The sequence below is a fragment of the Thunnus albacares genome, chromosome 7 (assembly GCF_914725855.1).
Source record: "Thunnus albacares chromosome 7, fThuAlb1.1, whole genome shotgun sequence".
In the NCBI taxonomy this organism is placed as follows: domain Eukaryota; kingdom Metazoa; phylum Chordata; class Actinopteri; order Scombriformes; family Scombridae; genus Thunnus; species Thunnus albacares.
Window position 1 is genome coordinate 23,228,515 of NC_058112.1, and position 25,349 is coordinate 23,253,863.

Here is a 25,349-nt window from a genome sequence, read left to right on the forward strand (position 1 = left end):
CAGGTGGAGGTGTCCTGGCGGCCCAGTCTCTCAGCATACTCTCCCTGCTCCTGGTAGCTGTCCTCTGCCTGAACCTCTGAATGTAGCGCCATCTTTGTCTTCACTGCCCGTGAAGGAGACTCTTTATGGTTGACGCCTATAAGGACTTTGGGACTCTTTCCACAATCTTTTGGTTCCGCCCTTTAACTGGGACTTCATATTCCAACTCTTCCCCTCCGGAATATGTTCGTGGAAATTGACACAGAAATGGAAAAATTGGAAATGGACATCCCTTATTTATCCACAAAAAGCCTCTTTGGAGGAGTGTCAAAGGAGTTCTGTCAACTTTTTAAATATGCCTTATATAAATGACTGCACTTATCTTTCACAATAACTTGTTTTAAAATGGATCATGACTGAAAGTGCAAAACCTACACTTTGCACAGGTTGGCTGTTTAGTCTTTTTACATCATGAAGCCGACCTTTTTGATACAGATAAAGATGCTGTATGTTCAGAAATGTAGGTTTCATTTGATCTGGGTAATATATCCTGCAGTGCATTCCATAGTTTAAGGTAAACAAGCAGCTGTGAAGGATAAGTGTATATATTTATAAATATGTCTTTATGTATTTCTTTAATTAATATGTCTTTATGGCATTTTATTCTATTTTCTTTTAAAAATGAAGCACATCCTTTGTCAGAGATACAGTCAAAGCAAATCTCAACTTCTCATACTTGGTTTTATTAACAAGCATCATAGAGAAAAGCAATTAATGTCATGCTGAAATAATATATCCACTTCAGTCAGAGATCTTTATGTCAAGGAATTGACCATTTATAGCATGTGGTCATACAGTTAGGGTGGCGGAAAAGGCTTGAGGGAGCTCTCAAAGAATCAGAGCAGTAGCAAGGATTCAGCTGAGAGACATAATAAAATAAATCTTAGTTAAATGAACAATACCAGATACAATACCATGTAAGGAAGAGGTTAGGGTGGTAGAGGGAGCTGCAGTATCAGTGTTTGCATGAGCGCAATCTGCAACATAATAGTAAACTGAACACACAACAGCACATCACCTGCAATCATTCAGAAGCCACAAATGCCAATAATTCATGCTCATCACAAATCTGAACAACAGCACGGCAGCAAAGCTAAATCATAGCTAACAGTAATAGAGCCTCATAGCTTACTCGCATTGCCAAGCAAACACAGCCTGTACCACCCAAAACATTCTATGTCACTAGCAATAAAAAAAAGCACGCGCAGCAGATGTTTGGTTGCGGTCCGACAGTGAACACAGGAAAACTCTGCTTCTGTCCTGGCGTCTGAACCAGTTTGAATGAACTAATGATTGTGATGCTTATTGGAAAACAGCTCTTGCCAGTCAGCCGATACTTGCATGACTTCAGTGCTTTGCCTGAACAAACGCTATGCTTCATTTCAGTCAACCACACATGGGTCAAGGAACTGACCAATTATAGCACATGGTCATACTGTTGGATTTGGCAGAAAAGGCTCTGCTCTTTTAAGGAGCTCAAGAATCCGAGCAGGAATGAGGATTCTGTTGAGAGATCTAATACCCCAAAACAAAATATCCTCCCTGCATGATAACTATAAGCAGGGAGTTCATCAAAAACAACAGAGCCAATGCAATCTGCCATCCTTAATCTATACAACAAGTATATTGAATTTTCCCCTGAATGCTAGCTTAGCCCTTCTCATCTCAGATGAAGTTCAGACAACATCCTGGCTATGATACTACTGCAACTAAAATGTAGTCTCATCCAGACTATGTAGAGAAACGCATGTTGCTCTTAGATGCAAGCCGGGCCTCCTCTCTTTTAAAGCATATACCAAAGTATTCTCAAGTGATCAGCTAAATAGCATGCATGAGCTAATAGAAAACCCTAAAACAACTCCAAAAATATGCCCAAAACCAATTCAGCCAATCAAAAATAAACAGCATGTGCTTGCCTTGTTGCTAATGTCTAGACAACATCACAAGAAATTAGTTCAACTGCTACACAAACAATGCAGCCTCATAGACACGTGTGTTGTGTTGAAATCTGTTTTCCTGTCTATATGTGTTTCCCCTTGCCTTAAGCTGAACTCAATCTTATCTAAACCCAACCAGTTATCTAACTATACCTAACCATAACCTTAGCTAAGCGCTAAGGGGGCATTCATTCAGACCAGAAACAACACTGCGATAAATTAACTAGGGGGTGTGTTGCTTCAGGTACTGGTGAGAAAAGAAATACAATTCAGGAAGTCCAGCTTGACGTTACGAGCCACACAGCTGTGAAGCTAATCTTCATCAAGTCATACGGTTTTCTATCTAATATGCTATGGATGTTCTACGTGATTTGAACAAAAATAGATTGGTTTGACCTACAATCACAGATATCACAGATATTAGAATATCAGTTGCAAGGTGTGTGCATGCTGACATTATTTTGAACTTTTAGGCACATTGATCCACATTTGCAAAGCTGAATGTAAAGCAAATCATGGCAATAGGAAGTGAACAACATATCAGACACGCAGTTTCAAACGCATAATTTCCCAGCTATGTGTGAGAGTGTTAATTTAATTTGCTTACCACCTCTGGTTATGTTTTCACAACTGTGCAGTGATCAAGGCTTTGCCACAACATCTCGAGACTGAAGTTTGCTCCATGTTAGTGAACTAAACCTTAGCTACAAGCATTTTTGTTTTGACTGTATCATTAGGACCTCAGTGGTACCAGCTGGTGCTTTGTAAAGAATGTTGGCATTTTATTTAGTGTGAACATTTTCATTTCATCTCTCTCATTTACGGCTTTGTGTGAGAGTCACTATTAACATGTACAGTGAATGGTAGTGATGCTCATGCCCTCCAACAGTTGTGCAATGTCTGATTCATCTGTGGCTACTTTATATTTTCTAATAAGACAACTTGCCTAGCTCCTATAACAGTAATCTAGTATATTTCATTTTTCATTATCTTGTACATGTATAAACAAAAGATAAGTAAAGCCATCCATGTAAGCGGTAAGAGCTCGTCCAAAGCTCGTGACGTTGTTTCCACTGCATTATTTTTGTCTTTTTATTAACATGTGATCAGAGATATATAAACATTATCAACTGCTGTCATTTTGTTTATGATTATTATATATGTTTGTCTTGACCCACCTCTGGTTGGACAGTTTAAAAGTTTATTTCCCTCAAATGGAGGAAAAAATGCTGCGTTTTGAATTCCTCCGATTCATTTCTGTTGTGACTGATGCTGGCCATGCGTCTACATTGTGACTATATCAACATCCACCACAAAGTGCTTTTCCCAGTTTCCCTTCATGCAACGAATCATAAAAAGAGTTGCCAAATGCATGAATGCCTTGAACTTTGACATTTTGGACGAAACAGTGGCTCTACATTCTTACATGCATGACATTGGAGACAAAGTGATTCATTACTTTGCAAAAAAAAAAAAAAATCTACATCATAGCTTCTCCAAACCTCTCAGCTTCATTTAAAATACATTCCATTCCTGAGTGACATCCCTTTACGTCACAAACAGAATAGATCTAAGTCTAATATGTGCATTAGCTGCTACATTAAGCCAATCATCTCATATAAAGTTGTTGGGGGAGCGTTTTTAGAGAGAAAATCTAAAACTGACTAAAGGAATCTCAATCAACTTCAGAATGGTCCTGCAGTTTTGCGCACATGATGGTTGGGATTTGATAGCATCACTGGTGGCAGTGGCGGCATGTTTGGCTGTTTGCTCAAGTTCAGCGCTTGGCTGGACGTGAACATCACGTGTGAGGGATGAAACTGGAACCTCTCATTGGCTGGACAAGGAACAATAAAAGTGTAGTTAACTATTATATTGCTTTGTTGTTTTCTCTGTGGGTGTCATGTGAGTCTTGGGGAGTACTGAAGAGTGTGAGATTAATATGATGCTGAATACATGTTCTGTGTATATTTACAGAACCAGTCAAAAGTTTAGACACACCTTCCCATTCCCTTGAATAAGAAAGTGTGTCCAAACTTTTGACTGGTACTGTATGTGTGTAAGTACCAATAAAAGCTGACTGTGAGTTTGACTTTAAGACATTCGAGTCACATTTAGAATCCAAGACCACATTGGAGTGTCAATCTAAATCTTGGTGTCACTGTCAGAGAGTCTCAAATACCACTGATTCTCAGTGTGAGTGGAGATGTTAATGGCTAAAATACTGAATGGCCAAAAAACTTCTGCCTTTATAGGAACTATTCTGATATTTGTGTATATATGCTATGTTAACCATATATGAACAGTCATTTTTATTGCTATTAGCTTCAATAAAATACTTTAGCAGATGAACAGCAAAAGGAAACTGCTAATTATACCAATAAATACAACCTACGTTTTGAAATAACCACCTATGCTTGCTGTGGTAGTCCTATGTAGAACAATATTAGTCATGGGAAAACATCTTCACCACAAGTCCACTTTGAAGCTGTTCTGGAGCTCTCCATAATGCCACGTGATCATCCTTGTGTTAGTCATTGCACTAAACCACAGGAGTGAATTTGTGAATCATTAATTGCATTGCACCATAGATCAAAAGCTGCAGAGTTAAAAGAGAAAATGGAAAATGAAAAATATCCAAACTATCTCTTCAAAAGTCGCTGTTAAAAGTTTTACTTTACAGTGTGTCAGCTTGAGTTGACTAAACCTTGAATTGAGTCCGGTATGAAATACTGATGTCCCTGCAGGATTGGAAGTTCAACCATGAAAGCAGAATCAACAGAGGCCACAGCAGAATATTTCCAGTTCAACATATCCACAGTTTCACTTTAAACACACACACACGCACACACACACAAAGCAAATGTGCCAAAAGCTGTAAAAAAGGCTATGAAATTCAGACAGATCCTCCACTGGGGCCGGCACAACCGGTGGCCTCAGGTGTTTTTTTGCTCTTAGATGTGCTAAAATGTATTCTCTTGAGCTGGATTAAAATAAAAATCTCAGCAAAAAGGACGCCTTGTTAGAAATAACAGGTATTCATGAAGCAGGTCCTTAAATCACTTGTGTCCTTAGTCATTGCTACCTTGGGATTAAAGTATATTTGACAGATACTGGTAATGTGTGAAATATCCAAGGCAGTGTTTCAGCTATCACATATCAAAAAGGAGAACTACTAGAGCGTCATCTATGATTTATGAGTTCCTTCCATTAGTCTCTCAACTATTTGCAACAAGTCCTTTTCTTACCATTTCTGTCTCCAGGAGAAAGCTATTCTTTTTCCGAAGCCAGCATCAAGTATATCAGAGATAGTGTTTCAATCTGTCCTCCATTACAGATAAGGCCTACCCTGTCAGTGTCCAGTTTTTCAGGCAGGAACAGCTGTTAGAGTTTTGTCCTCTATCAGGTATCCAGCAGATGAAAAGTAGATTGATATCACTTCTCTTCACGGATTAGGTCAGACCAAATGAATCAGATTTAGATTCTTATAAAGCTTAGGTCATCTCTCCATTTCAATCTGCGGTCTTAATGGTTATTCACTGAAATCAGTTCACGGAGAGAACAAAAGACGGAGATAACTTTCTTTTTTCTTGATTTTGTTTGCGATCTGGTGGCTTATCAGTGCAAGCATATGGCCTGTGTGATAGGTCTGAGCCCAGGTGGCTGAGTAACACTTTCCCCTACATACACACACACACACACACACACACACACACACACAAGTGTTACCCAGGAGTCTTCTTGGTTCAGTCTCCTCCACATCACATCCTCCAGACTTTAAAGTCATTCAGCCTCCTGGAAATATAGATATTTGTTGGCAGTTGAATTAACCGGATTTAATTTAATGTCACATTATAAAGTAATATTACAGTTACTGTTTCATTTACAGTGACTGACGGGTGGGTGGGAGGGGGGGGGAGTACATTCCCCTGACCTCCTTGCGCATGTGTTTTTGCAGACAGGTGTGCAGTCCCAGGACAGATTGTGCTATTGTCTTTGTAAATCTACACCTGTTCTTTGACAGCTCAGACAACACAAAACATACTTTAAAGTGGTGCACAGCAGACTAGAACCAGACTGCTTCTCTGGGAGACCTGAAATGTGACGCCCTCTCCGAGATGCCTGCAATATGTCATGCTGTGTCAGGCAGTAAGACTGGCCTGGACTCACGCAGGAAAGCTTTATAAGCAAAGGTCTCCATGCAGATATTGTGTTACAGCCAGGGTTTAGCCATTGAGGGACCATCATCCCCTTGAGACAGGTTTTTCTGACATTTCTTCACTGATTGCAGAACCTCTGCCAAAAGTAAACTAAATTAATTTAATGGGATTAAGAGGGAGGACAATAAAACCACACTGTAATTGCCAATCATGTACATGTCATGAGTGATACAGAGAGGTAAAACTGAGTTGTTTCAGCTCCATCTCAGTTTGTGGGGTCTGCACTGCAAGCTTGAACCATGTGGGAGTATAGGTGACCTCTGCTGGTGAGGTTTTAAACTACACATCCTGCATTTAATTGAATTAACTGCACAAATTGAACTAAGATTAGATTTTGAGGATGGTAATGTAAAAAGTTAAACTTAGTTAAATACATTTTGAACAAAAGGTTATAAAAAAAAAGTCATAGAGGTTTGATGAGCCTGATCAGGAAAAGCAGAGGTGAGTCAGCAGGGTGAAGTTTTCTCCTCAGATACATTTCACTCTGCAAAGCAACATCTCCTGAAGAGGCGCAGCCCCTCAGCTCACACCGGTCAAACTTTTTTAGTCCACGCACGCAAGCTTTCATATGTTCAGACTTGTAAAAATAACTTTGTCCTAACTCGCTGTGCTGCGCAGGAAAACTTCCCTGCGCGACACGCAAACTATGATTTGCCCAACCCCTTGCGGAGAAAAGCACCAAATCCGCCAAGTGTTAAACTCAGGCGGGATGGAGTCGCAAACGAAGCCGGACGCCGGTCATCGTTTTGGAGGTGTTTGTCAGAAAGGATGCGGGCTACAGCTGTCCGATGAAGACGTCGTTAAAGGGGATCACTGCTGTGTGGACGCGCTCCGCACGGTCACCGATGCTCTGGAGGAGAGAAGTGCAACTTTGGAGCATGAAGCCCGGATGGCGAGGCTCAGGTGGAACAGGAGGGAGCAGTCTCTGTTAGCCAAGGTGTCAACTCTGCAGAACGAGGCTCAACTCGCTGCCCTCAAGTACCAACGGAGGCTGCATCAATACATGGTGCACATTAACAGCATTGCAGAGCAGGTCATTGGGTACTACAAGGTGAGAGGAATGATTTGATCTGTGAAAAGTAACATTGGAAAAATTATGATTTCACTATGAGTCAGGACTAGGATGTCTAAGCCTAAGTGAGGCTGGTAAACTTGTGTGTTTGTTGGCTTAATTAGAGTGACTTGAGGACAACTGCTGACATGCAGAGCCAGACATCAGAGAAAGCAACATGTGAAGAGGGAGAAGAGGTCAAAGAGGTAAGAGACACACATTTATACTGCTGACAGCTTTGTATCTGCGTCTTTCCTTATTTTCAGCTCTACTGCTGTGAACACTGGCATTTTGTGGTCCTTTCATAAAAGTTTCAGAGCATTTTGTGCTTATCTAAAAATGCCCAGAGAATGCAGTGCAATATGTTTAATTCTCTTATCTGTCAGTATCACTGCTGGAGTGTTGTTGATTTTTGGGATTTGGGTGAGTGTCTTATAAATATAGCAGCCTCTTGTGCACCAGGATTTTGCTTCTTTCTACTCAGTTTTATCTGCTGCTTCAGTTCAGACTAACCTCACTGCCAGACTATTCTTTGTGTATATGTTGACTTTTGGGATCACATCAAATGCTATAGAGTGGTAACAATCTCTGACTGACGAAAGCTTATAGTCGGTAATCTTTCCTCGTACTCTGTTGTTTGTCATTTGGAGTGGTGGAGTCTCTTTTTCTCACAGTGAGAGTTTGTGTATGTTTACCAAGGAATGTGTTTTTAAAGAAATATGAACAGTGTAGGTAAATGCCGGCTAGTTGAATTTGATGTTTGAAAGCAGTAGATGATCTTAAAAACCTTATTGCCATCACAGCTTTTGACTTCTCAAGAGTTAATGTGAAGAGATTTCATCCTGTTTTGTGGGTGGAGAGATGTTTCTAAAGTGGGCTTTGTCTTTGACTTCGGGTCTCAGCAGATCTAATGTCATTGTCTGGGTTGTGTCTTTACTTTTTTGGAGAGTGTGGGGTCAAAACAGCTTATCACATTTCAGCTTGCAGTGCACCAACTGCATTGAGACCGACAGTGAGGAAAGAAACAAAGGGAAGTAGAGTAATTAGATGACATTTTCATTGACTCCACACTCTATATCTACTTCTATCTACTATATTAAATACAACCTATGAAATACAATTATTTATGGAGAAAGTATGTGAGTGAGGGGCTCTTTGCAATGGCTTGATCCCTCTATGAACACAGATTTGCATATGAAAATAAAAACTATTGGAGAATAGGGATGTAACTGTTATTTTCCTAATCAGTTAATCCGTTGGTTATTTTCTCCATTAACTAATAAATTGTTTTGGTCTTTAAAATGTCAGAAAATGGTGAAAAGTGTTCATCACAATTTCCCAAAGCCCAAGGTGACATTTTCAAATGCATTGTTTTGTCTAAAACCAAAAGAAAAGCAGTTTAAAATCACAAAAAGACAAAGAAAACCTGCAAATATTCACTTTTGAGAAGCTGAAACCAGAGTTTTGGCTTTTATTTTTCAACAAACAATCCATAATCACATGTTTTGTGGATTTACTGATTGATTAATGGACTAATTGTTGCAGTTCTACTAGAGAACAAACTACTCTCACTTTTCGTGTTAACAGCTTGGATTAAATGCCAATTAAGGCCTGTTTGCCTCTGTGCTTTTGCATAATTTGTTTTCTCAAGGCAGCATGCAATTTTCTTGTAATTACTTACAAACTCATCCACGTCAATATATAATTGATGGGCTAACCAATATGGACACGGTTTCTAACTACTTCTGAGCCATTGTTATTTCAAGGAATAATTTATTAAACCTCTCAATGTGGCTGCCAAATCTAATAATAGCTCTTGTTTTAGTAAGCTCACAGGGTAGCTTAAAAATTTGTGTTGTTAACCCTCCAGTCTGGGGCTCTGTGTTGTGTTTGCACCGCCGGTGAGGGTGGATGGGTTTCATTGTGGTAATGGTCGCATAAAGTATCTCCCTAATTGCCCACATCATGCTGTGAGAGCAACAGACTCACTTTTGATTAATGTGGAAAACTGTTCACTATTCTCTGCCAGTGCTGGGCAGCAACGCAGCATCTATTTTCAGCTCTCTTTTTTTTCTCAGCTAAAAACTCCTCTGTAATGAGTCTTTAATAGTTTTCTCACTGCGCGTTTTCTTCTTTTGCTTTCCAAATGGATTTTCCAATACTTGAGAGAGCTTGGTTGCAGTTCTTCAAAGTTTTGCAGTTTAGTAGAACATCCACTTTGCTGGAAAAGCGATTGGTTTTCTGTCTGCATGGAGAATAGAGTAGGAGGGCTTGTAAACACCTCAGTTGCAGTTATGATGTGTCACATTCAGGGTCTCTTCATGTGGTTAGAAAGCAAGCCTAATTGACTCTTTGCTAAGTCCCGCCCCCTTAGTTACTGTTGCTACGCCTGTCAAACTTCCTATTCCAGCACATGTGCTGGTGGCAGATTTACCACTCAAATTTCCGAGTAATTTTGTAGAGCTGCAAAGATTAATCAATTAAGGGATAAGTCGATTGACGGAAAATTAATCAACAACTATACTGATAAACTATTAGTCCTTTCAGTCTTTTTTCTAGCAAAACTGTCCAACATTTTGTGGTTCCAACTTCTCAAATGTCACAATTTGCTGTTTCACTTTGTCATATATGACAGTGAATTGAATGTCTCAAGGTTGTGGACTTTTAATCAGACAAAACAAGCACATTGAAGACATCACCATGGCCTCTGAGAAACTGTGAATAATGATTTAATTGAATTGGCACATTAATCGATTGAAAAGAATTGTGAGTTGCAGCCTTAAAGTTTTTAAAACAATAGTTGATTTCAAACTGAGGTTCATGTAGACAAAATCAGGCTTCCAATTACTAGCCAGGGTTTGTCTATTTTGCCAGCTGTAATCTTTATTATTGCTTGCAGATTTCAACTTGAGCTATAATAAACTTATTCTGTGAGTTGGTTGAAAACTCGGACTTCACACATGATATAATGTTACACGACTGATTCTACTGCTACATGTCCAAGGCAGCAGCCTCACAAACTATGTAGAGGACATGGACATAGAGGTGCAGCATTGTTCTTGTATTGTAAGGTGGTAATTTATCCCTTTATATGATTCAGTATGTTAAGGAAAATGTCAAATCTGATTATCAGTTATTTAATTTTAACATAACCCTGTTTGCATGCTTACCACAGAAAAAACATGCAAGCAATAGATTAATGCTTTACTATTCCCACTTTAAACAGTGTGTGACACTTTTCCAAGACAAAAGACTCTAGGGATGTAGATTAACTGATGAGTTTGGCAAACACAACGTGATATCTCAGCCTAATGAGTTTGGCTTGGTTTGCTGGACTGTTAACGTTCCCAAACTAAATACAGAGATGAACAGAGCTGCTAATGTTACCCTAAACTCTGATATAGTAGCATCCAGGACCAGATCCCACACAGTTGGGACAATGGATGCGCCAGTCCTGACTGGGGCTTTTTCCAACGCAACCTAAAACCCTACAGAATAATATAGTTAGCAAATGAAATACTACTTGGTCTCGGAAGCTACTTTTTAAGCTAGCACACTGTCGGAAATGGATCCAGAACTAAGCTCTTTCAAAGACGCCAGTTGTTCTTGATCCTGATGGTTTCTGTAGAAAACAGATCTGCATTGTGCGTGTGAAATGAGAGAAAGACGGAGAAAAAAGAGACATAAAACTATTGTCAGATGGGTGGACTGCAGTTTCGACTGTGACTTAATGCGAGTCACACCATATTTTTCCATGTACCTCTGAGATGTACTGATCTAGATCCAGCTGATTGTCTGTTCACTGGCCTGGCAGTGAATGCAGTCGGTGGCTGTGGGTGAGTCAGCCAGTTCTGCTATGTTGAAAAGGGATAATGGAAGCAAGAGACAGCACTGAAACAGCAGCAGGATTAGTCACCATTGCAAAAACATACCGTTGTCTTCATTTGCCCATGTAATTTGCCCTTATGTTTGTGTAAAACCAGATGAATACACAAATGAAACCACAGTAGAGTTTAAACAGTCCCACTCCTCTTGTCTGCAGCCAAGGTCCCCAAAATCCACACTCAGAGTCAGCTTAAAAGTTTGGAGACCAGGGAAATATTTTCATTTAAATTCACAATGGGTAGTTCTTTTCATCATCCATTACTAAAGCTGCTGAAAGTGTCTACTGCACAGCAGAGTAAAAATCTATTTTGTTGACCGTGACTATGCCTGTGACACTAGCACTACCTTCAGAGAGGGGCTGTTGACAGAAACACAGAGGCCTTTTCACCTGTCTGAGAGCAGCAGTACAGTAGCTCCAGCTAATTCTTCTTTTGTTCGGATCAAGAGAAAATGGGTGAAGGGAAGAGGGAGGGAAGGAGCAGAGAGGAGAGAGTGGAGAGTACGCAACTCGAGTATCGGTGTCATCAAAATCCAATCTTGCGTGACAGGCGGGGACGAAGGCAGGCCAGTTTGTTTGCTTTCATAACAAAAGATGACAAGAAAAGATTGCCTTGCGACATGAGAAAAGATAGATTTATGACCTCTGATTTTATGTTGGTTGATTTGATTTTTTCTTGCCTAGACTGAGCCTCCAAATAAAACGATAAACAAGTGAAAACTACGAAACAAAAACAACTACCTGAGGAATATGGAAAAATATCTTTTTTTGTGTGTTGCCACAAAGAAAGGCAGATGTCTAATGGTCTCATCAGTTGGGCACACAATTGTACACTTCTTTTTACTGCTTGTCTAGACAGTTTTATAGTCTCTTTGTGCTCCAATTCCCCAAAGCACTTTCCTGAAAATGGACCAGAATGATTGTATTCAGACAAAATAGCATAAAGTCATTGGTTTACAATTTGCTGTCTGCTTCTGTCACAGCTGACAGATCAAGAAAATGGGAAATTCAGTCGATCAAACTGTCCATTTCAACTTTTGCGTGGTTGGTGTTAGGATGTGAATATGGGTCTGTCATGTTCTGTGCGGTTTAGCTCTCCGGAGGTGTTTTCTGTACCTGTTCTGCTCTGTTTGGGTCGTCATTTACCCAGAATTTACATGGCAGCTGCCCATGAGAGGGACCGCCCTGCTGACTATTTCCTATTTCCTCTCCAATTCAACACACACACACTCACACACTCACACACCAGGCTGCTAAAACAAACTTGAGCCTGCATTCATTTAGATGATGTCATGTTAGTTAAGGAAAATTAGATTTAGATAAGCACTTAATTATTCAATGCCTCTTTAGCAGCATTTAGACAGCATGTTTAAGTTCTTATCCCTGCTTATCTCTGCACATATTTATAGGAATTTCATTAGTTTAAGGAATATTTTCATAGGTATTGGTTTGGCAAACAAGATGTTTTTCCAAAGCTCTTGGCATGTGGCTGTGTTAGTTAATAAGGCAGATATTGAGATTAGAATATTCCAGATTCCTGAAGGTTGTGGACCAAACCAAGAGCAGTGGCTGTTGAATAAATCATGTACCTTTTTGTGAGTTTTGTCCTGAGCTGTGTATGTCTGTTTATGTCTGTGTACATGTGTGTGAGTGTTTGCATGTGTTTACTTTAGCTGTACAGGTCTGTTGTTTTAGGCAGGAGGTGTGAAAAAGAAAACTGTTCCACTAAAGACCACCACGCTCGTAAAGAGGAGCACACTGGGTAAATTTGTCCCTACCTGCTGAAAGGCCCCTTTTGTAAATGTCGATGGGATGTTGGCGAGTTTTGGTCTGCGGGATGTTTGAGAGTAAATCATACAGTGAGGCTGCTGACCTGAACTCAGATGAACTGTTTTGATTTTCTCACTTTGATGACAGATTATGTTTGTAATTGGATACATTTACTGAAACATCTGCAAAGTGCAATTTAAACCTCTTATGGCAATATCTTTGTGTGTGTATGGTTATGTTTGTCTAACTGCATATGTTAAGACTGCACAAATTTTCCCCTCTTAGGCACAGCTCTTTATCATAGCACTGAAGTTTTGTTTGCTTTAAAAGATAATGCTTATGTTGTTCTATATTTGTCTTATTGCCAACAAATCGCATGAAAACACCAAAACCAACAATTAGTTAGTCAATACTTTCTGACTTCCCTACCCTGTTTGTGACGCTCAACTTCAAGTCCATCTGTGCCATCTGAAGACTTAAATCTTTAAAGGTATACTATGCAGGATTTGTCTGTTGGTGTATGTAAACACACAACATTCAAAGTTGGCCCCTCCCCCACGGCTCAACAAGCAAGTAAGAGAGAGAGAGCAGCGGTTGTCAAGTGAGCTAGAGAGTGAATGAAGAAAGCGAGTGGCGCTGGCGAGAAGAAAGCCGTGAATCAGATAAATAAAATGTTTTTTTGATTGTTTCACAGCGGTTATATTCTAAAGCATAAATAAACATGCTCACGCCTCTGAACAACCCTGTGGGAAGGCGCCACATTGCCGGATTTTGTGTGAATTCAGAGCTTTGTCCTGTCTGCTGTGGCCTTTCTGCCCTGTGTGTATGTAGCTCAGCCCAGCCCTCGGTCAAGCAGACACGCAGACCTGCAGCTCTTTATACATCCATGACACAGAGACAGAGAGCAGAGCGGAGCAGAGGAGAGAGATGGAGACAGTGATGTAACCTGGTTGGTACGCTACAAGTCCCGACCTCACACCCTGCACGCTGGTATTGGCTTGGGGCTACACACCCACTGCCCAAAGGTTGATGCCCAGAAGCGTCCTGAGCACAGCAAAATAAGAAGAAATTAAGAACATACAGGCAGAGGGCAGGGTCTCTGCAGATAAATACACTGCCACACACTTCTAGTGGGTCATAAGTGATGATTGAGAGGGATCACTTTTGTATGAGTCTATATATTGTTTCTTAGGAAGATCCTGCATAGCATACCTTTTTAAAAAAGGTTCACAAATTTATTTTTAAAAAAGACCTACAGTACCTGTATGTAATTTCCTGAAACGACTAGGCACTGTAGTTTTAGCAAACGTTGCTCAAATGGGAGTAAATAGTACATTTGATGAAGAATGTTTTCAGTTGCGGATTAATAGCGGTTGAATATTTATGGCAGCAGGAACTCTTTATGGCAATATTTTTCGTCATTTCCTGTCTGTCCATCTTTTGTGCGGATTACATTCATAAATTACTCTTCTTGGCTTTTTACTCACAAAGCTTTTGTTGTTATGTAATGAGTGTAGTTGTCAACTCAAGTGCTTCACCTGGTTCACTGTCTCTCCTCTGCTGCGCTGTGTGCAACACACACACAGAGGGCTCAGCCTCGCCCACGGTGAAACACAGAGAGCAGAGGAGAGCAGCGCGACCATAAATGACAGCAAAACGCAGTAGAAACTGTTTATTTATGTTAATACTTGTTTCATTTCAGCTCAGTGTGAGAGTCTCTGCTGCGTTTTGCTGTCATTTAAGGTCACACTACTCTCTGCTTTCTGTGTTTCACTGCGGGCGTGTCTGAGCCCTCTGTTTAGTGTACTAATTTAATCCATGCAAAAGGTGGAAATGACCTATATCTGGATCGGAGATTTTAGTCATATTGGTCATATCATATGTGTGGCTTTGGCTTTGGTTTTGGCCTTTTCAGGACTTGTTGTCAAAAAGAAAAAATACAGAATATTACCTCTAAGATATTGTATGTAGAGCAGTGTATTGTAATCCTGTACAATAAATACAGTCATATCATTCAATAGTATTGACCCTTTGTTGACTTTTGTGCAACTCTAATATGTTTTTGCACACGATTAAATTTATGTGTCTGTGTGTGTGTGTATACATGCTTTTTCTTCTGTGTAGGTTTGTCACAAATTGGTCAATGTATCAACATTTTTCACTAGTTGGGGCTTTCTGTGGACTGGTTCTGTTCTGTTCTTTTTTCTGTACAAGGTTTGAGTTAAGCAGATGTTCATATATCACTGCTTAGTCCTATACTATACCATAGCTATGCCCTCAGGTGTACTGCAGGAAGCACTCAGTGACTGCAGTGATTCATCATCTCAGTTACCCAAGAGGAGAACACTCAGCTTTATTCACACCTTAATGACTGTAGTTTGCCGGTCCCTTCGACTTCTCTGTGAACTTAAACGAGAGCTTACACCTCAAGATTCAACAGTCTACATCTGGAAAAGAGCCTAGTGTCAAAGAGGTTGTAAACTAGGGGGCCGAATGGAAACTGATTCACTTTCCAGGTTACTTGTTAGAGTGGTATTTTTGACATATATTATTGTGTACATGTAGTTGCTCTTTTTACTCAGGCTCATGCACAGACAAAGATTCATACATGTTTCGGTACAGACAGATGTGCAGTATATATACATAGACTCATACACAGCTGGCACAGATGGTACACCCCCTACCCCACTCATTACTGGTGTCCCGGAAAGCTCTACTCCACACAAGAGCTCTCGTGCAACAGATGCTCTCTGCTGTCCATGTGATGAGAAAATGGCATCTTGTGAAGTTGATTCACCAAATAAATAACTGTGGTAAAATATAAATTCAGGCACCCCCACTATTCCCATCTTTACCACCACTGGGGGGTTTGGTTAGTCAGTGACCTGATGTCTTTTGATCTCACACGGACCTACTGATCTCCTCTAGGCTTCATAAACATGTGGCTTCACCTACAGCTGTTTCAGGGAGATTACAGTGAAAGCCCTGAGTCAGCATGCACATGTATACACAACCAGCTGCATGTGTGCATATACACACACCCAGCAGTGGCCACTCTATCATCAGGATTGTCAGTGTGGCTTGTAATGAGTGTGTAATGAGGTAAAGTTGTGGCTAGACCTGCCTGGGCGCTCTCCTGCCAAGTTAAACCAACACAGCCAGTGCCATCATCATGGATTGATGACAAATAGGGCTGCAACTATGGATTTTTTCTTTATTGAGCTGTGATTGGTTTGATGGTTGATCAGATATAAGAATGGTTTATGTATATTTTTAAAAAACAAGATTAAATGCAAGAAATATTAAGTAGACTAAGGGCCCTTTCACACCTCGTTCGGTCCAGACTTTCGGACTTTTCAGTTTGATCTGAACCAAAATTACAGGTGTAAAACCTCAAACAGCTGTACTTTTGTCTGACGAAAAGAGGTGGTCTCAATCTGGATCAAACTTAACCATGGTTCGGTTCGTTTCTAGTGTGAAAACATTTTTTGGATAGTTCGGTGGATTGGTTATTGGCATTGCCAGTTTTTCAGTGTCTTTTCTGATGCTACCAATGAGAGTCGTCGAAGTCAGACATTTTCACATCCTACAAATGAATATTCATGTATTTTCTTGAACAAACCCAACAAATATTCTTCCAAAATAATTTACTTATTATTCACAGTTGCAGTAAACAGTAGTTGAAATAATAATAATGAAAAAACACCATTATAATATCATGCCTCTTAATTTTGCTCTTCCTCCTTTTCTTTTCAACATATTTTCAACCTGCACAGTCAGATTGTTCGGTCACATCTTGGTGCAGTGGTGACTTGTCCTCAGATGAAATAAAGTTTTGAGGAAGAAATCGTGATTCAGAGATTGTGAATACTCAAATTACTTGAGTTTTTTCAGTAGCCTAATTGTTTCAGTCGTGGTCACGACTGCTGAGCTGTCAGCAGGTTCATTGCTACTTAAGCCTGAACCCATTAAGAACTGGGGCCTCACACTGTTGATCCATTACAGATAGTCTTTGAGCTGTGGATCATGTTGGGCTACACATCATGGCCTTTGTCAGAGAAGACCATGACATTACCTTTGGCCTTTCAGTGGAGGTGCAGCATCATCAAAGCGCCATGTCTGCAGAATGTATTTGCTGCACATTCATCTGCAAACTGAATTAAGACCGCCTCTGCTTTTGTCAAAAGGAGGATTAGGGCTTAATTACATCTGGACAGAGGCTGCCATATAGTCATAGAAACAACTGTATAGTGGGAGACCAGTGTGGTACATTAGGGAGGTGTTGAGGAGAGGGATAAGCCTGTGTAATATGCCAGGTGCGTCCAGGGTATTAGCAAACACTGGCACAGCACTGTGTGCCTGCCAAGACAAGGGATCAAAACAAGCCTAACCCTTTGAATCCCCGCTCCCATTTCATTTTGAAGGCCATTATTTGCTTGTGTCAGGCATTGTTAAGTGGAAGAAATCCGAACACACACACACATTAGCTCACTAAATGTAGGCAAAAATACAAAAGACACACCCACTCACACAGATAGGAATTGGGTTGGTTTATTCAAAAAACAGAAAACCCCAAGTCATATTATTACTTATACCTAATGATATCAAGCCATGCAGATAGTTAGGCCATGCTAGCAGCTCTGTGAGCATGCTAACATCAGCATGCTAACGTGCTCTCCATGACAATGTTAAAATGCTTATGTTTAGCAGGTATGTTTACCACGTTCACCAAAAAACAAAAGAACATCTGCTAATTATCGCTAAACACAAAGTACAGCTGAGGCTGATGGGAATGTCAATCAGTTTTGCAGGTCATAAACCAGACTATTGGACAAATTGAAATTTTGATGATCACTCTAGATGAAGGGTTATGACCCTGAGGGGAGGCATGAATGTGTGTACCAAATTTCATGGCTATATATCCATTAGTTGTTCAGACATGTCACGTAAAACCACAAATGTCAACCTCATGGTAGCGCTAGAGGAAATGTCAGGGGATCATCAAAGATTAGTATTCACACTCTCCATGGACACGCACCATGGACATCTGTGCCAAATTTCATGGCATTCCATCCAATTGTTGATATATTTCAGTCTGAACCAAAGTGGTCCAACCAAAATAACAACCACTGCGTCCTCTTCCAGAGAGATTATCTCATGAATATTAATTTGTTCTGTTATTTCTGGCTCAAAGACTCGCCTCATCCTATTATTCCAGAAAACAAGAGTTTGAACAATACCAACAGTGAAAACTCTGCAAGCAACATCAGATCTCAAGTCTTCCTCATCGTAGTGAATGAGTGGGCTTCTTCCTCTAATAGCCAGTGAGTGGTGTTTGCCCAGTGTAGCGTGACCTCTTAGGAACTAGTTAGTGACAGGCTCAGTGTATTATTTTTGCAGCCAGATAAAGCCGTCTAATTCCATTCCAATCATCTCCTTCATGTTACTGCTGGAATTGGATGGAAGCTCTAACGGATGTGTTTTTAATTAGCTAAATGGGCTTGGGGCTTTCAGAGAAATCGACTATGAATATTCATTATGGTCACTGTTGTACTTCCTCATAAAACATTTGCAGAACTGATTTTTAGAACATTATGAATCCTGCATTGTTTCCGTTCATGTTTGCTTGCTACCAGTCTTCTACCTCCATACCTTTGCTAGTGCGTTGCTCTGTTTCTTGGCACATTACAGCCAATTAGTGGAATAGAATGAATTGTTGCTGCATGCTTGTGCACATGCATGACTGACATTCGAAGACCCACCAGTAAAAACATTGCTCCATAGTGCTACTAGTGGTCAAAAACTCCAAAGGGTACCTGAGAGCAAAGAGTTGAGTAACATACTACATGGACCGTTTTCATTATTAAAAAGGAAAATGTTTTGAAGTGGAAAATGGTCGTGACTCTGGCTCTCCTTAAGCACCATTTCTGGTGATTGAGCTTCTTGCACAGAGGCTTGTGCAAATGCTTTAAGAGAAGCTAATGTCAGTGTTTTCCCTACAAAGGAAGTATTGCTGCAAATATCACACACTTGTTCATTAGTAAAGGAGCACATGTGAATGACTTTGCAGTGATTTCACAGGGCAGTCAGTGTTTCTCTGCTTTATTTCCTGCTAATTGATCTCCACCATGTCAGAGCAGAAGGCTGATAGCAATCTGCATGTGTGTTTGTGTGTGTGTGTGTGTATGTGTATGTGTTTGTTTGTGTGTCTACCACCAACAGTGAGCCAGATCTCTTGGACCACAGTACAGCTGGTGGTGTTGAGTCAGCATGTTGAGGTCAGAGCACTGGTGTTGGTACCAGACCTCCATCTGGCCGCGCCAACAAAGAGCTACGCCAATCTCTCACTACATCTGATTCTATTGAAGTGCTCCAGATTGGATTTGGCTTCGCTGCAGCCTCCCCACATTGAGAACACATTGTTTTTGCACGTCATGTGTTTCTCATTAAGTGGCGTTTGTTTGGCAGATTAGGTAGAAACTGAGCAAAGCAAGTGTGCTGGTGCACTGATTTGCGATTTGTATGCACTACCCAAATTCTAACCTGAGTGGTATTACAGCTGAATGCATGTGGGAAGTGTAACAGCAGGATCTGACCAGCAGGTGGCAGGAAGCACACATCATGAGCAGTCACACACTCATTTGCAACTTGCTACAGATGTTGGCAGGGTTGTTGATTTTGTAGTTATTAAACTAATTAGGATAGATAGGAGTAGATTGTTTCATGAGAACTTGTTTAGATGTTTGGCTGCACATCTGACAGCTGTGTGTTTTTGATTCGCCTGGATATGTGTTTTGCTCTCTTGTGCTTTTACTCTGGATCTCAGAAAGACAGCATGCACATGTGAGGCTCCTTATTTTGTGGTTTGTGGTATTTCTGAGGTCACTTTGAATATAAAAAATGGTTAAAATACAGATAAAAACATAATAATACAGAAATAACACCTAAATACAGCATAGACACTTAACCATTTCTTTTGACAAGACAATCTCAACTCAAGGTCCACTTATTTGCTTGTTATGGAGGTTTCAGCAATATCACGTGTATCTTCAATTCCATGGTAACAGAGCACTTTGAACTAAGAGTGTTTTGACGAATGTTGTTTCATTGGTCAAGGATGAAATATCAGGCTCAACCATTTCTTGTGTTTTACTAATGGGGATGTTGGTGCACAATAAGCATTTAAATGCATTTTCTTTCCATTTTTCTCATCAACCAGAAGATTTCAGTTGAACCATGTTGGTCAACACCTTCTTGCAGCAGGAAACAACTTTTGGATGCGTGGGGACTTAAAAATCTGGGTGAAACTTGGCTTAAACTCATGTGTTTTTCATTGACAATCATTAAAACCAGTACACATAAATAAATGAACCTGCTCTGTTTGCATGTCTTTCTTAAATTATAAAATATATTCTCTTGCGCACTGAATTGTAGGTCTTTGGTGTTCCTCTGTATAGGAGAGCCCTTTAAGTCAACATTGTAGAGGAGCACCATCTCTCCAATACTTGAAAGGCTTTGGTTGTGATGTGCTGCTCTGCTTTCCCTCATCTTGTCTTCTCCTCCTGTATGACTCATCTGAACTATGCACTCTGCTTCTGTTCTGTGCATTTGTATGAAGTGGATCATATAGCGCTCACATAACAGCATGCCAAGCCTTTCATGTTATATATTTCACAGAAAGTGGGTGTACATGTGCTCCTGGATGGCTTGGATCAACAAAAATAACTTTTGAGAAACTCTGAACAAAACTACAATATAGATTATTGATGGAAAACACTTTTGAGTGTTGATTTTAGTTGTTCAACAGTTTCCATCGGGTCTGATTGACCTGCTGGGGGGAAGCTAAAGACAAACTCGTCTGTTGTTCTCCCCATTAGCCTGCACCAGTTGTTGATTAAGTTTCAATAGACTCTCACTACTTGGTTTCCTCCGCTTAGCTTCCTAATGAATGCCAGGGATGATTTGGCTGCAATTGTCTTCCCTCATCACTGCAAATGACCGTTGAGTGCTGCTGTACTGTGAAATCAATAGCCTTGGACTATCAGAGCCTCAAACACTTGCAGATTACTGATGAGAGTGATTTGAGGTGTTTAGGTGTGAATGTGTGTGTGTGTGTGTGGAGGAGAGAGAGGGGGATATAAGAAAGATAATGGTTGTGTGTGAGAGAGAAAGCACAATAAAGAGAAAGTGAGGAATAATGACTTGAATATTTATTTTTGAGCATTTTTGTGTATATATGTGCATGATTATATTCTCCAAGATAATGCTTTGGCTTCGCTCTAAAAATTCCTTTCTATACAAATGACAGAAATTTCCTCTTCCCAACAGAGCCAGGGCTAAAATCGATGTCAGCTAGCGGCCTGTGGCTAATCAAAGTGAGTAGTTGGCCCCCTGTTGCAGATGGCAGCTTTACTCCTTATTGTTTTTAGGGCTGTGTAATTGGCTTGAGCTGATACACGCTGGAAAGAATGGAAAGACATTGCTTTATTTTTGTCCATAATTCACTGTTGTTTTGTGGTACATAAAATTCGCCAGGCCAGTAGCGAATGAGGATATCAGAGGAGAGAATAAGACTTTATTTCTCACCCTCATTCAGTATGTGATATTGAGCGATTCCATAATTTGCTATTCTCTTTGTCTTGAGTCAGCTGCCTGTGGACAGAGAACTTGCCGTGCCTTGTGAGGCAGAGGCAGCGTGATTCATCATTTTGGTAGCGTGCTCATAGAATTTTTATTCCAGTTTCACCCTTTTATCCCCCCCACACCCCCCACATTACAAAGCTATGTTACTTCAAAGATCTTTCCATCTTATCAATGTGTATGTTTGTATACAACAAAAGGCCGTAAATCAGACCTGCATTTGCACTCTGCATAATGTATCTCGTGTTTGGATGAGGAAATGTGGGTGATCTTATGAATAATACAAGCTGCTCAGTCTTTGATGCCAGTGCCGATAATAATAAAGCCGGCTTCTATCAACGTGGGCCAACCAGGAAAGCCAGAGACCCTGGTACATTAGCTGTGGACGCCTGGTGATAAATCCAGCATTCACAGAGAGGATTGCTTGGCACCGGGAGCTCCCTCCGGAGGTCTCCCGGAGCTGTGCCATATGGTGAGGCAAGGCATTCAGAATGCCCTCTTTACCCAGTACCACAGGTCTCCAGGGTGGCTTTTAATCGCCACAAATGGGTGGCGATAACAACTGGCTGTATTTCACGTTCTGTCCGATAGTTACGGCCTCCCGTAGTTTTTACGACAAGAGATGTCAGGTTCCTGGCATAATTGGCTCTTCTATGGGGATTTTATGAGTCTGTTTACTCTGCGAGGAGTACTTGTCTCTGGGATGCGATGCTCTCCTAAGGGCCCGCTGGTTGATATACTTTCAGCTCGTGTCTACGTAGGGGGAGGATGTCTAATGATCAGATACTATATCGCCTACTGATTGATGTGCCCGGGGCCAAAGCCTGGGGTGGTTGGAGTTATCTGAGCCCAAATCTGACCATCTTCATTCACACACTCAGAGTGCGGGACAATAGAGTGGGAGATTCGCCTCTGTCACTGTGCTGATGGATGGCTGCTGTCTGGGCCGATCCAGGGCTATTTTTCATACATTTCCATACATTCACTCCTCAGTGGTTGCGGGCGGGGGAGGGGTTTGCCTCACTGTGTTAGAGTGAAGCTTCCTGGCAGAGTGAGTGAAGTGTAAGTAACCCCTTTTCTTGTCTTTAACCAGGCAAGCTTGTAGTTTATCCTCCCAGCACGTGTTTCTGTCACAATGCAAAGCTCCTACAACCCACAGCAATGTACACACACATCTCTTGGTGTGTTGTAATAATTCATATACTCAGTGTTAACCTGCTGCGCATGGAAATGTGATGCTCTCATCAGCAGATGAGAAACCATTAAACATAATCTGTGTCTGTGAAGGAAATTGCAACACATCTTTTAACCCAACGAGCCATGGCAAGATTAGTTTTGTCTTCGGGTTTGCGCTTCTCGTTTGATCTTTCAGTATGATGATATGATAAGAGCATGCATTCAGATGTAGGAGTGTCATTCTTGTGCATTAATGTCTCAAAAGTAAGCCGAGTTGTTATTTTATATTTCTTTTAATCCTCCCTTCTTCCTGTCACTGTGAGTGTTCCAGTGCGGGATGAAGCACCGAGGTCCAGGCCAGGTCACATGTGACATCTAGAAGCTAATCATCTATAGTGTGATTGCAGTAATGATTGCAGTGGGAAGGAAGAAAGACGACGGTGATGGTGAGAGATGGTGGAGGCCACAAGTAGAGCTGAAATGATCATGTGAGGAACTTGCGTAATACAATCTTTAATCCAAAGTGTTAAAACTCTACCAATGGACCTATTATACAGCAGAACACAATAATCACTATTTCTCCAAGAGTTGACGTTCCATATTGACTGTGAGAGTTGAAAGTGGAGAAAAAATAGAAAAAGAGCAAGAGCACAGCGGCACTGTCTCTTTTAAACACCTTGAATGAATGTGTGGCAGCATTGGCGACTCTTTTCAAGGGAGAGTCGCTGGCTGCCAACAAAGTCGCTAGATGTGGTGCCAGGCACATTGTATGAAAGAAATTTAGCAAGAAAGTCTCCATTTTGGCAACACCAGAAGAGCAAAAAAAAAAAAAAAAAAAAAAAAAGAAAGAATGAAAAATACAGAAGCTATTATAGTTTTGGGAGCTTTTCAGTTTGGAAGTGGCTTTGCTGCTGTGCTAGCTGCTAGCCTTAGCCTGAACAGGCTTGTTATAGCAGCTTAGCGAAATTACTTAAAATTATACAGTCCTGGTGACAATTGGTGTGTGCTGATGTGTGCCACTGGGAGGGATCAGTTCAAAGTTCCTATTATATGCTTTATATGCTATAGGCTATACCATTATATGCAGAGGTCTGTATACAGTGTGTTTAACATGTCTAAAATTTACTCTTGCGCTTTAAAAATACATATACAATGTTCTTATTTATTTACTGGATACTTGTACTCTACTATTTAATGAAAATAATTGTGATGGCTCAGTCCCTGAATCACAGTTGGTCTTAATGGCTGTTGCTGCCCTCTAACCACTTACAGTATATTGTTTAAAATATGTGTAAACGTGCTAAAGTAAAGTGGGTAGTTGGTTCAATATCCATTCAAACTATTTCCCTTTTTTATCCTTTTCCTTTTTTTAAAAACTTTGTTGTTGTTTTGCTTCAGTGAGCTTTCACTAAAACACGCCTCTGCACTTCCCTCTAATCTCCAGCATGGTAGTGCTTTGAGCACAGTCCCAGTGCACCACATTCATTATTCATGGTGGTAAATATCTATGATGTTGGAAGAAAGGAGTGCATGTGTGTTTGTGTAGATGAGTGTGTGTGTGTGTGTGTTTGGAGGTGACAGGATGTTCTTGGCTTGTCAGCTGCTTTCACTGGAGACCTTGGCTGATGCCACAGAAAAGACAGCAGAGAGACAGCACATTGTTCTACAGGTAGTCGTCCATGTATGTGTGTGTTTGTACCACAATAATAATTTAAAAAATGAGCCACAACGCTACAACAGCAGCCACCCTATTGTCTTTTCATTTCCTCACAACCGTTCCCTGCATGACACCATCAAACTGATACACTCCCCCATGCTTTGTAACATGCAGTTGTCTATCAGTGACATGAGCGTGTGTGTTTGCCCTTGTGTATGTCTCTGATTATATGTCTGTGTGTGTGGACACATGCTGTGCAGTGCCGCCACTGCACCTGTTACATGTTGTCTCATCGCACTCATCATTTCACGAAGCCTTACAGGTCCCAGTGCCCCAGACATAAACACACACACACAGACACACACACCTTGATGAATAATTAAGAAGGCAGCCATGTAGATAAGAGGCCAGTGTACCTGAAGGAGCGTCTCACCTACTGCCTTTATGTCGAACACGCTCGGATTAAACGTTCTTTGTTCCCTCAGTCATACGTTTGACTTCAAGTCTGTCAGTCGTGTCAAGGAGGTTCAGGAAGAGTGACATATTTTTTTATGTGCACACACACACACACACACACACACACAGACAGCAGACTGCAAAGGACGAATTTAAATCAGTTCGTTTGATATGAGCTGCTACATACATTCAGTGATGGTATTTGGGTGGCTTTTAGCACCCAAATTACAACAAAACATTTTCATACTTAGCTGTAGTGGTATTAGACCTGCAGATAGTTTTGGTTTTATTTACCAGTCAGTTGAGATATATATCTGTCTGAGATTTCTGCTTCCACCCCAGTACAATGGAGGTGAATAGTTTTTTGTTTGTGTTGGGCCCACAGCCAGGGCTGCAACTAACGATTATTTTCATTATCAATTAACCTGTTGATTCTTTTCTTAATTAATCGATTAGTTGTTTGGTCTGTAAAATGTCAGAAAATGGTGAAAAATGATGATCACTGATTCCCAAAGCCCAA

General features: G+C 40.7%; 2 protein-coding genes across 5 annotated transcripts in view; both read left to right on the forward strand.

Moving 5' to 3' along the window:
- LOC122985946 (contactin-1a-like) overlaps positions 1 to 3,849 on the forward strand; it is a 71,026-nt gene extending 67,177 nt beyond the window's left edge. For all 4 annotated transcript variants that reach the window (XM_044356983.1, XM_044356982.1, XM_044356981.1 and 1 more), the window contains one exon: positions 4 to 3,849. Coding sequence is in view for 3 of the 4 variants with exons in the window: in XM_044356982.1 (XP_044212917.1) it covers positions 4 to 80 (77 nt within the window). In the remaining variant the exon portion in view is untranslated. The remainder of the gene's footprint in view (positions 1 to 3) is intronic.
- Positions 3,850 to 6,512: 2,663 nt separating this feature from the next.
- The window catches only part of LOC122986282 (PDZ domain-containing RING finger protein 4-like), a 122,487-nt gene continuing 103,650 nt past the window's right edge, over positions 6,513 to 25,349 (forward strand). The window contains exons 1-3 of the mRNA XM_044357461.1: positions 6,513 to 6,637; positions 6,815 to 7,247; positions 7,373 to 7,453. Coding sequence (XP_044213396.1) covers positions 6,843 to 7,247; positions 7,373 to 7,453 — 486 coding nt within the window. The 5' untranslated portion in view covers positions 6,513 to 6,637; positions 6,815 to 6,842. The remainder of the gene's footprint in view (positions 6,638 to 6,814; positions 7,248 to 7,372; positions 7,454 to 25,349) is intronic.